This window comes from Sinocyclocheilus anshuiensis, unplaced genomic scaffold (assembly GCF_001515605.1).
Source record: "Sinocyclocheilus anshuiensis isolate Anshui unplaced genomic scaffold, SAMN03320099.WGS_v1.1 scaffold176, whole genome shotgun sequence".
Lineage (NCBI taxonomy): Eukaryota > Metazoa > Chordata > Actinopteri > Cypriniformes > Cyprinidae > Sinocyclocheilus > Sinocyclocheilus anshuiensis.
In genome coordinates, this window is record NW_015555723.1 from 402,145 (window position 1) to 416,988 (window position 14,844).

At 35.0% G+C, this 14,844-nt stretch overlaps 1 protein-coding gene across 1 annotated transcript in view; it reads left to right on the plus strand.

The window, feature by feature from the left end:
* Window positions 1-1,322: 1,322 nt before the first annotated feature.
* Window positions 1,323-14,844, plus strand: part of ptgs1 (prostaglandin-endoperoxide synthase 1) — a 31,923-nt gene continuing 18,401 nt past the window's right edge. Inside the window, exons 1-8 of the mRNA XM_016465826.1 lie at window positions 1,323-1,600; window positions 1,692-1,781; window positions 5,072-5,188; window positions 5,912-6,052; window positions 9,731-9,874; window positions 10,060-10,241; window positions 10,906-10,989; window positions 12,029-12,275. Of these exons, the coding sequence (XP_016321312.1) occupies window positions 1,594-1,600; window positions 1,692-1,781; window positions 5,072-5,188; window positions 5,912-6,052; window positions 9,731-9,874; window positions 10,060-10,241; window positions 10,906-10,989; window positions 12,029-12,275 (1,012 nt within the window). The 5' untranslated portion in view covers window positions 1,323-1,593. The remainder of the gene's footprint in view (window positions 1,601-1,691; window positions 1,782-5,071; window positions 5,189-5,911; window positions 6,053-9,730; window positions 9,875-10,059; window positions 10,242-10,905; window positions 10,990-12,028; window positions 12,276-14,844) is intronic.

Sequence of the window (14,844 nt, forward strand, 5' to 3'; positions counted from 1 at the left end):
TCTTCCAGTCAGAAAGTCCAACAGCCAGTTGCACAGCGAAGTGTTGAGCCCCAGCTGGACCAGTTTGTGAATGAATGTCAATGTGTTAGTTGGTTCCAAAACTGATAAGTGCGAACAAGTTCACACCTATTTTTCTCCAATTTTTATGCTAGAGTCTATATAACTATTTTTTAATCAGGCATACTCTCATCTCCTAACTCATCATTCAGTTTTACATGCATGCCATGTTCTTCCTTTTAGAAAAAGGGGCAGTTGCTGTCCATCCCATTTCCCTGAAGTTCAGCCTCCTAGGGCCTTCAGCCAGAATTGTGAGCAATGATTCTTACAGTTTTTCTCAGTCGCTTTGGTGCATTTCTCACATCACTATTTACATTTGCACAACAGTTAATGCAGTTCTCAAAACAATTAGTACAAACTGCAAAACCTAGTTGATAACCTGCAAAAGCGTGTCACTTGCTCAAAATTAGTGATGTGAGAAATGCACCAAAGCGACTGAGAAAAACTGTAACCAAGCTAAATTAAAATCACCTGCCTGCTGGAACAGGATGCATCATGATTTGAATGTTAGCTTTTTCCAGTTTAATGTGCATGACTTTACAGAAATGCATGGTTTACTTGTGTCATTTACAAAACTTGTGAAATTGGTGTTGCTATATTTTCATCGTATTGGCTGTATTCACAATAAGCTATTAAAACTATCATCACCATAATGATTCTAATATATTGATACATTTGCTGATACCATATAGCAATGTACGTGTATGTTCCTATTTTAAGTTATTTCAAGGCTACAGTATTTTGACCTAATAATGATTTTCTTAGAACATTACCAAAGTATTCTTATTGGTCTGTATTTAACACTAACATCAAAAGATAGGCTGCTGTATTAATGCAACACAATTTCCATAATTTTGGAACCAGTCGTGCAGTTTTGTTTAGACAGAACACTGAAATAAAAGGAGTTCATCTTCATTTTATCATGATTAAAAGTATTGTCCTGTTGCTGATTCTTCTTCATGAATCCTTGTTCCGTTTATAAAAACCTTGTTTTGGGTAGAGAATTTATTGGTACCACATTAAGATGTGATTGCATGTGTATATTAAGTAAAACACAATAAAATGCCGAACGCCGCGTTATTTGTACAAGTGCGTCTAGTTTTGCACAGCAGTTACAGACACACGGTGGCGCCCAAGGAAGATTTTTTTTTCGTCTCAACCCTGTTTTTATACAGTCTATGGTCTCAACTGGCTCTCTAAACTGAACTGCTGTTAGATCCTTCTCTATTCTGCATTGTGGTTTTAATCGTGAGTTTGGTCTGGTGCGAGCGTGAGTTTGGTCTAGTGTTCCACTATAAAAAAAAACTGAATTTCCTTTCGAGCGTTTTTTTTTCCTCATCAATTTGCAAAAAGCCTCCGCGAGTCTCTGTCTCTTGCACGACCAGACTTTGGCAAGCTTCTATGTCTTGCATGTGAAGATAAACGACATGGAATTATTTATTTGCAGTTTTTTTCCTTCTTTAACACACCACTTTTGAATTCTTTGTGCTTTCGAATTGTACTCTGTATTTAATTCTCTCTGTGTTCGAAACTACAATGAAAGGTGAGCAATGAATATTTTCAGTACTTCTGTAAGTGTTATATAACCTATATCAACTTTCGTGACAAGCCCTATCAGATATTTCGCTTTGTAGTGTTTAGCTTTTTACTGAAGTGGACTTTTATCCTGCTGCTGAGTCTCTCCTTGTGTGACGGGGAAGAAAGCCCAACTTCATCAAACATTGGTAAGTATATATCCATTATTTATAAACAATACATAAATAAAAACAATAATGATTACATTACATTTTTTAAGATATCAGTGTATATGTCAGTATTTAATCATATAAGTTAGTCATATAAACTGAACTTTGGTGTTATTTTCAGGTTTTCTTAATTTCTGAACTGAATTAAGTCCATTCATTTTTATGCTTCCCTTACGAAAAAGAAGTTTATTCAAGTGTGCTATTAGTATACTTCTTTTAAACTAAAAATAGGAAAGTATCATTTTAGTCTACTGTTTATGTACTTCTCAGAAATGGGCTTTATGTACTTCTCAGAAATATACTTAAAATGACATTTAAGTATACTTGACTTATACTTAGAAAAAGTCTAAATATATTTTAGCTATAATTGTGCTCCTAGAATCCGTGTTTTCATTGTTATACTGTAGGGAGCGCTAGTACACATCTTCTGTACAGAATTTCCAAAAAACACAAGTGAAGAAGAAACCGAAACAACAGATGCTTCCACATGTAATCTAACACGATCATCAGACATAAAACAGTATCAAAACTGTGTAACATTATGACCCATGAAGAGGTAATAATAACTGTCAAGCTTTGGGGTGTTGATCGACTTTATCTACGTTTTGATTATCATTCTGAATCCAATTCAGTCTTTTTTTTCAGCTTTTTGTTCAAAATGTTTATATCTTTATTTTTTTTATTTATGAAACTTATCCACATTCAAGTGTTTAAAAAAAAATGCATGAAGCTAGAATAAAATGTTTTTGTTTACAAGCAGATACCCTGTTCTTTTGATGTTTTGTATGTTCAGATATTCATGTAACAAAATATATACAAATTAATACCTAAATAGGGACATAGTAGTATACTTAAAGTATGATGTAAAGTTCACTTAAAGAAAACTTACTTGTATACTTGCAGTATAAAACTACTAAACTAGTAGTAGTTTACTGAGACTATTCTTCAAAGTGTACTAAAAATGCTACTACAAGTATTTAATTAGTAAACTATCAGATACCTATAAGTTCACTTTTAGTATAGTTGCAGTACAAACTAAACATTTTGATGTAAACTAGTTGTGTACTCAAAGTTTACTACTGTTATACTTAAAGTATACTTAAAAGTATACTTTTATATACTAGAAAGTGGGCCAATTTAGTCCCAAGGAGTATTGAAATAGTACACTTACAAGTATACTACTAGTACACTGATATTTGTATACTTACTACATAAAGTATACTTAAAAATATACTTGAACTTTACTTAAGTATACTTACTAAAATAAACTTGAAGTATACTACTTTTTGGTAAGGGTTTCGTGAGGTTTAGAGGTGATTTTAATTCCTCAGCATTTTCTCTCAAGTTAATTGTCAAAAAAATAGTTTATCTAAAACGAACTGAGTTTATTTCTGCATAAGCATTAAATTAAGTATTAAAGCATGTGCGTCTAAAGGCTCAACAATGCATTTTCTCAACAAAAAGAAAATGAGTATAAGCAGCAAACTTATTCTGTGTACTGTTTTATTAAAGTGTATTATTATTATTAGTGTTAAAGCACACAAAAGCTTCCATCTCAGAGCTCTCCGGCATGACTCCCCTTTTCCTTTCCTCCTCGTGGAGGTATGTGTAAGCAGCAATGAACAAGTCTGATCTTGGTTAGGAAGTTGTGTATGTTATCTTTGTGTCAGCCTCTCTGTTTACATAGTGTAGTTTATTGGATGAATAAACTGTAGGGATTTTGTGCTTGGTAAATGGATTAAGAAATAAATATGCTAGTGGTTGTCCTAAAATTTTGTCCTGTAATGGTTGTGTTTCTCTGCTCACAGTTGCATGTGTATAAGCTAGAGGTCTAGAGGAGTTTGTTGTATAATGCAATGATGGAAAGTACTGGAGAGAGAGGGGGATTCTGATTATCTGCTGCACAATTTGTGCACACTAACCACATTTCATTCAACATTCTTCTATTTTTGGGTTGTGTCTGTCATACTGTTGTCAAGTGAAGTAGAGGGTCATGCCACTGACATCCTTGAGCAAAGATATGATGTTGCTTGTATTTATGAATAAGCCTTATCAGGGGAAGCCTGTTGTCTCATTTCTATTGAGAATGACTGACTGATATTGTGAGAAATATATTCAAAACCATATTTTAACAAACTACTGTACACTGTAAAAAAAAATCTGTGACATTTGCGGTAAAATACCAGCAGCTGTGGTTGCCAGAACTTCACTGTAAAAAATATGGTAGAAACATTTTAGGTTTTAAAGACTGAACTTAAATTTACAATAAAATACCGTATTTCAATAACTGATGTAATGTTAATAAACCAAAATACTGAAGTACTAATATCTGTTTTGAACCATTGTAATGCACTGATAACCACCAAAAACTGGTGGTGATGAGAAAGTCACATGATGAACCAACGCTCATCACAAACAGCTTTTCTACGAGTTGAGGAGGGCAATACTTATATATAGAAGGTGCACAGTGTCATTCACATAAACACTAAACCCCATCATGGTGACACACATGATTCTGAAATAATGCAATAAGCATTAATTTAACAATATTACATGTAAGATTAAACCCTACTGTACACAACTGATAAGAACAAAACTAAGAAAAAACGTTATTTCAACAAAAAAACATAAAATATGAAGTGTCATGCACGGAATTCTGGGAGTGTGAATTTACAGTTTGTCACTGTAAATTATACAATGACTTTTTCACTTCCAAAAACCATATTTTTAATTTTAACAGTATTTTACTGTAAAATTACATTAAATGAAATTACATTTATTCACCGAATATTGTATGGAAACTTACTGTTAACCAGTTAACAGGTTTTTACTGTAGCATTTTTACAGTCTTTTACTGTTAAAATCACAATCATTTTTTACAGTGTACAAGGCTGGTAGTTAATGAAGAAATTAGTGTGAAGTTCAAGACATTTCAGTCATGGTTACATGATCATCTATTACCATTGACATGAATCCATCGTATCTTTTAGTTAGAGTGTAAAACAAAATCAAAATCAAAATCATGAAAAGTTGCATGCAAAAACATATGATGCAATTGCCCTGATGAGGCTTGTCATGACGATTGCATAATTTCGAGATATAATCTCACATCTAAACTATGGTTGAAATTCTGTAGTGAAATACATTAGGGAATGCTGGGGAGGATGTTAATGTAACCATTTAAAGTCAAAACACCAGTGAAACCCTTTCCAACTTTGACTGTATTATTTGACTGCTGTTATTTGTTATTGACTGCTTGTTTTCTCTAGTGAATCCTTGTTGCTATTACCCTTGTCAAAACCGAGGGATTTGTGTTCGATATGGCCTGGACCGATATGAATGTGACTGCACCAGAACAGGCTTCTATGGAGAAAATTGCACTATACGTATGTATTTTGTCTTTTATCTCAATCTGATTGTATGTTTGTACTGTATGATGTGAAAGCATGTTGGATGAAAACATGGACTTAGCTAATAATAATGCTGTGCCTTGAAAATTAAGGCTGACATTTCATCAGCTTGATACTCAATCTAAGCTGTATGTACATAATGGTGGTACAAAGATCTCTGTAAAATTTGCTGAATTATTTAAACAGAACAATAAACTATCACAATTGTTTTGGAAGCATATGCCTCTTTAGACACAGTCCAACATCTGTGCCAGCCTATTCCTGGTAGAGGGAAAGGCTCAGGACCAAGTAATTTTCACTCTCTTACAAACCCCCGCGTCTCCTTTTCTGTTTCTTTTTTTCTATTTCTATTTCCTGTCTCTCTCAACTTGTTGGCACAAATGAACTGGTGCAATAAAAGGTTTTGCAGAAAGTTCCAGGGAAGTTGCTATAAGCTATTTGTTGTGATAGGATGATTGTGTTAAAAAAAAGATGAAAAAAAAACAATGATGCTTGTGTTATAAAAGAGCTCTGCATTCTGGAATAATTAGATTAGTTACCAGTTTGGGTACAAGATTTCAAAGGAATTCCAGGACATCTCATACACATGTCCAATGTATTGGGCATATGTTGTACCAATGTAGGGTGATTCATAATCCCACACAGTTGTACTTTCTCTTTATTTATTAACACATTCTCTCCACCTGTTTTCTTCTTCAGCTGAGTTCTGGTCTCGAGTCTATCAGCTCTTGAAGCCCAGTCCTAATGTAGTCCATTACGTCCTCACCAACTTTGACTGGCTATGGGACATCATCAACAGGACGTTCCTCAGGGACTGGCTCATGCACAAAGTGTTAACAGGTTAGTTTTGTTACACATACTCATTATGAGTTGAGTGTTCACATTCATAATGTTGCTCATGTTTATTTATGTAGGATCATTACAGGCATAAATAGGATAATGCGTGTTAGTAGATGGCAAACAGTGTACATATTTATCTGGCTTATTGTTAGGTTCAGTTTGTCTCTTGTGTAATGCAGAAATGAGTATGATATACCCCTGTGCCCCTGCTCCTTCAGGCATGTCAAGACATTTGTTAAAGGGTTTTATGTAAATTACACTGATACTAGAGTTTTATAGAGCAGTCTACTACACAATTTAATTCCTGCCCTGTCTGTACCTGTCCAATAAAAAAAATAAAAAATAAACGAACTGCGCCAAGGTCGCATGAATTCAACATCAGCACCACTTAGCTTCAGACAAATCTTTCTTTCTTTCTTTCTTTCTTTCTTTTAAATCTACAAGTTGGAAATGCTGAGTTAGAATAGTTTGTAAGAGCATGATTATAAACACAACAAGGTCGTAAAAGTGGCTTAGATGAGTTTACCTTTTTGCAAAAATCACAAGTGGGGCATTACTGTTGTACATACAGTAAAATGAAAATATGTTGATCTTGTGTTAAAGGGGTCATATGATGCTTTTTTAAAGATCATTATTTGGTGTATTTGGTGTAACAGAATATGTTGACATGCTTTAATGTTCAAAAAACACATTATTTTTCAAATACTGTACATTATTGTAGGTCCTCTATGCCCCGCCTCTCTCAAACGCTTCGTTTTCTACAAAGCCCCCTCCTTTGACAAACGCAGTCTATGTAGAACGAGCCATTTTAGGGGGGCGTGGCAGAGTCTTAACTTTGATAAAGAATATCTCTTTGGTTTTGAGACTTTAGTCTTTGCAACTTCAGGGATCTTATCTATTCACGAACAGCTTGTAACACTCCAAAGAGAAAGGAAAACTTGAAATCGCATCATATGACCCCTTTAACCATTATCGTGTTAAGACCTTATTTCAGCAATTTAACTAAAAACAATTCAGAAAGCCCACTGACCTCAGGATTATGCAAAATGCTAACTCATTTCCACGTTAGCATAATGGCGAAATACATTGAATTGAGGTGATGAAACTCCAACTTTAACTTTATTCAGCCACTGTTCCAGTGTAAATTGTTCTTAAGCTTGGTCTTCAAGTCTTTTTAGGGAAAGAGGAGAATAAGTTCAATCATCAAGAAAACATTGTAAACATCAATGTTTTATCAGCAAAGAAATTGAAGTCTTTGGCTGAGTAACTACTTCCAGACCACACGTGTAGTTTAGACAGAAATTCTGTTTGAAGTCTTGGTCGGTAGATTAGATGTTGTCTGTTTTCTTTGCTTTGGCAAAATTGTCTATAATCGAAATGGCTTGGATATAGTTCAGACGGTGGTGTGTCTGAGCAGGGTTTGCGATTATTGTTTTTTTATCATACTCTGCAGTGGTTGTCAGAGCAAATGGCTGGGTGTAATTTGGCCTAGTTGTTTTTTCTTTCTTGTAAAGGGAGTCTCCTTTAATTCAGCATCCTTACCTTATTTACTCAGTCACCACTTTGTTATAAGTGGCCCCTTTTCTAACGTACTGCCCCTTTTTTATCATTTCCTGCCAGTTGGTGCTCTGTAATGTCTTCCTGTAAAGACATTAATGTCAGTTAAGCTTCATGTAATGTAAATGTCGTGGCAAGATACACCAGGGTCATAGGAGGCTATCATTTCAATCTGTGTTCATTTTAATGAGTCCGCAGCCGGTTGCCATGGCAACGCTTATGTACTCTGCAAGAGGCCCTCAAATTCCTCATGTCCTTCACACTGCTGTGGGCCAAAAGATTTCCTTGTGTGAGCCAAGTTACTGAATATCCTGAGGTATTGTTCTATATATATATTAGGTATAATGTGCTTATTGTGTTCATGTTGTATTGAAAAATACTTGCTGCTTTTGAGGTGGGAAATGTGTAAGGGTAGGTATATTGTATCAAATTATTATTTTAAATCTTAGTAAAAAATTGTTAAAAAAACTTAATATAAAGAGGGTCCTAATTTTTTGTAATGAATAACAAAATTTAAAATGATATGTTCTTTCAGTTTTAACTATTTTGTTGTTTCAGTGTTTTGTTATTTACTATATATCGGCTGTGTTGCATTCAAAATTATACAAAATAAAAAAAAAACAATAATAATAAATGAATAAATAAAAAATAAGAATAAGATAGGAAATGAAAGAAACATTTCCTTAAAATGTCTCTCCAAACCTGTATGATGTTTTGCTGTGGGATGAGAGGATGGTGACTGAAAACACATAGAAGTTGCTGCTTTGAAACAATCTGTATTATATTAAGCAATACATAAATAAAGGTGACTTGACTTGACTTGATAAAGGTACTATAAAAGTAGCCCATGTGTTATTGATTTGTGTGCATTATTCCAAGTCTTCTTAAGTCAATTAATTACTTTGTTGAAAACAGACTGAAATGTAATTTTGTCATTCACTAAAAAACTGAATTGTGCATTCAACACCAAATAAGGAGTAGAAGGCAGAGCAGAAGACACTGCACTCAAACCTTATTGGTTCTCGCATATATCATTAACACAGATTTAAGTGTGTGAAATTGAATGAAATTTGGAAACTAGGAGTCTCTCATGCTCCCTTACGATACCTCCGCCCTTCATTTTGAGAACCACAGCTGTTTGGGAAGATTATGCAATGCTTTCTCATATCGTTGCTGCATTTTTTATGTTGCAAATCACTTGTTGTAAAATGTTTGGCTGTAGACCCATAAATGGGGAGGTAAATGTGTAAGAAATCCAATGTCAGTAAAAAACCTTCATGTTTTTAGGCTGTTGGCTTTCAACCATATTAAATAGTAGGAAAAGGTTTTTGTGTAGTGGTTGACTAAGATCTAGAGATATATATATACAGTATATATATATATATATATATATTTCAATCTGTGTTCATTTTAATGAGTCCGCAGCCGGTTGCCATGGCAACGCTTATGTACTCTGCAAGAGGCCCTCAAATTCCTCATGTCCTTCACACTGCTGTGGGCCAAAAGATTTCCTTGTGTGAGCCAAGTTACTGAATATCCTGAGGTATTGTTCCAGGAAAGTGTAATGGAGAGCATGTTAGCTCAGAATAAGGCTACCTGTATGGTGGTGTTTCTCAATTTTTTGTTGATGCCTCCCTTTTAAAGTAGTAAAACTGTTACACACCTCCTATTACCCACAATATTAGCTACATTTTTATTGAATACCTGCTGTGTGAAAAACATTTTCTTTCTACTTTATATTTGTATACATAGCTGACTTTAACTACATTGCATTTACATCAAAAAAAGAAATGTATATGCTGCATTTTTTATGTTGCAAATCACTTGTTGTAAAATGTTTGGCTGTAGACCCATAAATGGGGAGGTAAATGTGTAAGAAATCCAATGTCAGTAAAAAACCTTCATGTTTTTAGGCTGTTGGCTTTCAACCATATTAAATAGTAGGAAAAGGTTTTTGTGTAGTGGTTGACTAAGATCTAGAGATATATATATACAGTATATATATATATATATATATGACAGCAAATAAGATGTGTGCATAATTTCTGGCCTTTGTTTCACTGTGTTTTTCTAGATATTTTTTTGTCTGATGGTGTTTTTAAATATTCTTTCCCATCACAGTAAGAGCCAACTTAATCCCAAGTCCCCCAACATACAATTCCAAATATGACTACTTGAACTGGGAAGCATATTCCAACATCACCTACTACACAAGAATTCTTCCACCAGTCCCTCGGGACTGCCCCAAGCCATTGGGAGCCAAAGGTAAGAGACTATAATCAAAGTTTACTCCAAATCAGTGGTGCCTCTTCCTTCTGAAGGACACATGATCTGAAAATGTATTTTTCCTCATAAGATATTAAAATACTCCAAGTATATCAGAATACTAAAGTCACCGGAAATACCTTGTCTTCTGAGGCTGTGGTAAAATCATTCCATGTGTCTCTCAGGAAAAATGAAGCTTCCAGACCCCAAGCTTCTGGTAGAGAAGTTCATGTTAAGGCGGAATTTCAGACCGGACCCTCAGGGAACAAATTTGATGTTCGCCTTTTTCGCTCAGCACTTCACGCATCAGTTTTTCAAGACTCACAACCGTGTTGGACTTGGGTTCACAAAAGGTCTGGCTCATGGGGTGAGTAACAGTTTTTACAATTTAACATTTGATCTCTTAATAAACAAATCAAATCAAGTGTTTGATGGCTCTACCTGCAGGAAAGGGCTTTTAAAAAATCTGTGCATGTGGTTTTTGAGAGAACGAGAGAGACGATAAAATGTTTCTCTTGGACACTGAATCCATGTTCATTAAAGACCTTCTTGGGCAGAGATATAACTTAATGCTGTTTTTTCACAGTGGGACATCAACACATCAACACTCATGTTAGTGTTGGAAGGAATTGGGGAAGGGACAAAAAATCTTTTATCTCATTGTCAGCACACAAGCATAATATTATATACTATTTTAAAGGAAGGTGGAAATTAATTTATAATTGATTGTTGAAAATGAGTGTTGTACAGTACACTCTCAGAATTAATTAATGCGGTATTAATATATATTATACCCTATATTATATAATATAATGTATATTAATACCCTGAACGTACATATCAGGAGTTTAAAAGAACATATTAATACTTTAAAAGTATACATAGTATCTTTTGAAATGGTATCACACCAGTGACGGTTTTGTAACTTTTTTTCTGAAAGTGTATGTAATGAAAACTAAAAATGTTTGAATAATGCAGTTACAGTATCAGCTTATTAGGATGTCTGTATTTGATTGCATATTGAAAACTAGGTGGATGCTGGGCATATTTATGGAGATTCTCTTGATCGCCAGCTAGACCTCAGACTGCATAAAGACGGGAAGTTGAAGCACCAGGTACCGTTCACCAGTTAAATGTCAGGCATGCTGTGGAGTCATCAGTCGTGCTAGGCTGAGCATGTCTCCAAGTACATGAGATATGTCATTCTGATTATTTGTATATATCATAGGTAAAACATGTTAAATATGATATATCATTCTGTTCTTTTCCATTACAGAGGGTCACTCAGATTAAAACTGCTTACTGCCTCACTTTTACTGTTCTTATACTAAAAAATAGCAGTTTATACTAAATCATATTTACCTGTTTTACAAATGATATACAGATTCTTTCTGCTCGTGTTTCATAATTGTGGCCCTGTACATTTTCAGTTGCTTTATTTCACTTCATGTGTGCAAGCATTTCCTTCTGAATGCCTGTGCGGATAACCTCATAGAATTGTGGGCGTGAACATGTGGTTTTTGTTAAGCCTCAGTGATGTAATTTAAGATATTGCACACTGTTTAGTCTTGTAACAGTGAGTATAGTGTGATTAGTAAGTTAGAGTGGCCATATAGTTATATACTAATCGAAACCTGTTAAAGAGATTTCAGGACAGTTTTTGTGAATTCACCCTATATAAACTACCGTTCAAAAAGTCTGGGCTTGATATTTTTTCATATTTTTGAAAAAAGTCTCTACTGCTCACAAAGGCTGCTTTAAAAAAAATAATAAAAAAAATAGCAATATTGTAAAATATTATTATACAATTTAAAAGAACTCTTCTCTGTTTTAATATATTTTAAATGTAATTTATTCCTGCGATGGCAAAACACATTTTCAGCAGCCATTACTCAAGTCTTCATGTAGTGTCACATGATCCTTCAGAAATCATGCTAATATGCTGCTCAAGAAACATTTCTTACTATTATCAATATTGAAAAGAGTTGTGCTGCTTAATGTTTTTGTGGAAAGCATGATACATTTTTTCTGGATTCTCTGATGAATAGAAATGTGAAAAGTATGGCATTTATTTGATTATTACTGGTAGAGCAAAGTGATAAGAGAAAACAATTCTGCATTTTATCATGATGTTTCTGTTTGGCACTGATGTAGGTGGTCAATGGTGAGATATACCCCCCCACAGTGCTAGATGCACCGGTCAAAATGAACTACCCACCGTCTGTCCCGCCAGAGCTGCAGCTGGCCATTGGGCAAGAAGTGTTTGGACTGCTGCCGGGTCTCAGTTTGTACGCCACCTTGTGGCTGCGTGAGCACAACCGTGTGTGTGATATCCTGAAACAAGAACATCCAACCTGGGGGGATGAGCAGCTGTTTCAGACCACCAGGCTCATTATTATAGGTAACGATTTCCTCAAATCCTGTGGATTTTCTTTTGCTTGGGAACTTTTATTTTATATAATATTTGACTGTTACAATAATTAATATCGAAATGGGCATATTACAATAACTATGTTGAGAGAATACTTATTTACATTTACATTTTACATTTAGTCATTTAGCAGACGCTTTTATCCAAAGCGACTTACAAATATAATTATATTAATATATTACATTGAAAATTATGCACTTATGTACTTATAATCAGAGATGGGCGTAAATACATGAAAATGTATTTCAAATAAAAATACTGTGTGGAAAAAATATATTTAAATACAAATACAAAATGCTGTGTGGAAAAATGTATTTAAATACAAATACAGTATTTTGTATTTTGAAAATACACAAAATACGTGTGAAATTGGCCATCCAATGTAGGCATCCCTATAGGCTGAAATCTATCTGGACCTATTCTGAATGCAAAAAAACAAACAAACAAACATTTAGATGTGTACGACTGCTTAGAAACTTCAGTTTCCATTTTAAATACATCTTCCCTTGCCTGTAGAAAATACAAAAATAAAAAGAACACTCTTTATATTTATTTCATGTAAAGTTTATTTTGTTGTATATAAAGTTTATTCAAATTAGAATGTCAAATCTAAATTGTACATTTTAAAATTAGAATTCATTTTTTGAGGAACAATAACAATAAACAATAAAACCAAAAGCTGAAGATCTTTTGTATCATTCATCAGTGTTTGTATCAGTATTGTTCAATCAGTATTGTTCAATTTAGTGCTATATGTTATCATATTCATACAGTATGTTTTGTTCTAATGTCACAAGTCATAATCTCAAGTTTACCGGGTTTTACACGATTCTTTGATTCCTTTATGTGGGTTTAAGTAGTGTACTCAAAAATATTTTCACATGTGTCCTTTCACATGTGTCCTCCAAAATGACCCACAACCTTATCAGTTTATATGTGAACAAATCCATTTCTTCATAAACTTCCCACAAAATGATTGTTTGACAAACTACTCTGCAAACTACTTCCTCTCACCGCTGCTTTCTGATGGATTGGAGAACAATTACTCAGAGTTGCCCCCCTGTCATTTCACAGTGTAAAAAGTGTCAAGCCAGTGTCAAAAAAGCCGCGACCGTTTAGGGAGGAGCGCGCGCAGTCAGCAGTTTGGATGTAGATCCAGGCAAAGTATGAAGAATGCTTCAACTGCACAAACCGCTTCCACTACGAGAGAAAGCGGCAGCTGCGCAGTGATTCCACCGCTTGCCGTGTCCCGTGTGAAAGGGCCTTTAGTCAAAAGTCTCTGCGTTCCACTCGGTCTCAGAGCGCGCGCACAAAAAAAAACTGCCTGCCAACGTGTGAGTGTGAACTTGAATTTCCTTTCGCGGCTTACTGCACTTATAATAAGTGCAACTGCACGAAGCACATCACACTCTTTTACTCAAACATCCGTCCTTGTTTCTTTTCCCACTCCAATGTTTTCCCACTAAAAGCTGCATGGATATATTTGCTTACCCCGACAGGCCTTTTTCTATGTAACGTAAACAATGTAGAAAAAGTTCAATCAATTCACACTTGATTAAACTATTCACACTTTACATTATCGCCATGATATGTATTGTCATATCACCCAGCCCTAACATGCAGTAATGCTTTAAACACATTTTGACAAGCTAGTTGATAAAAAAAACAACAACAACCGATTAACTATTAACACATGATTGGCTTACGCTATTTTTCCCTTGTTGGTGCTCTTTTATTCTTTCATGTTAACTGAAGGTAAGTCTGAATGATGCACTAGTTTAACTTTAATCAACAAGTACAATTGACCATGACATCCTCACCTTCTCTTATTCCAGAAAAGTCGCTCACACAACACTGAATGGATCCGTACAGTCATGGCCAAAAGTTTTGGCAGTGACATAAATTGTGTTTTGCAAAGTTTGCTGCTTCAGTATTTGTAGATTATTTTTCCACATGTTTCTATGGTATACTGAAAAACAATGATAAGCATATCAGAAGTTTTAAAGGCTTTTATTGGAAAAATAAATAAATATAAAAAATGAGTCAATATCTACAGTGTTGACCCTTGTTCTTTATAACCGCTGCAATTCGCTCTGGCATGCTGGATATTAGCTTCTGGGCCGAATCCTGACTGATGGCGATCCATTTTTGCCTTATTAGTTCTCGGAGTTAATCACAATTTGTGGGCTTCTGCTTGTCCACTCGCCTTCCGAGGACTGACCACAGGTTCTCTATGGGATTGAGATCCGGGGAGTTGCCTGGCCACGGATCCAAAATTTCAATGTAAATGATCTTCGAGCCACTTCTTTATCACTCTTGCTTTGTGACATGGTGCTCCATCATGCTGGAAAATGCACGGATCATCACCAAATTGCTCATGGATCGTTGGAAGAAGTCACTCTAGCAGGAAGTTTTGATACCATTCTTTATCCATGGCAGTGTCTTTGGGCAGAATTATGAGAGAGCCCAATCCCTTGGTTGAAAAGCAACCCCACACATGGATGGTCTCAGGATGCTTCACTGTTGGCACGACACAGGT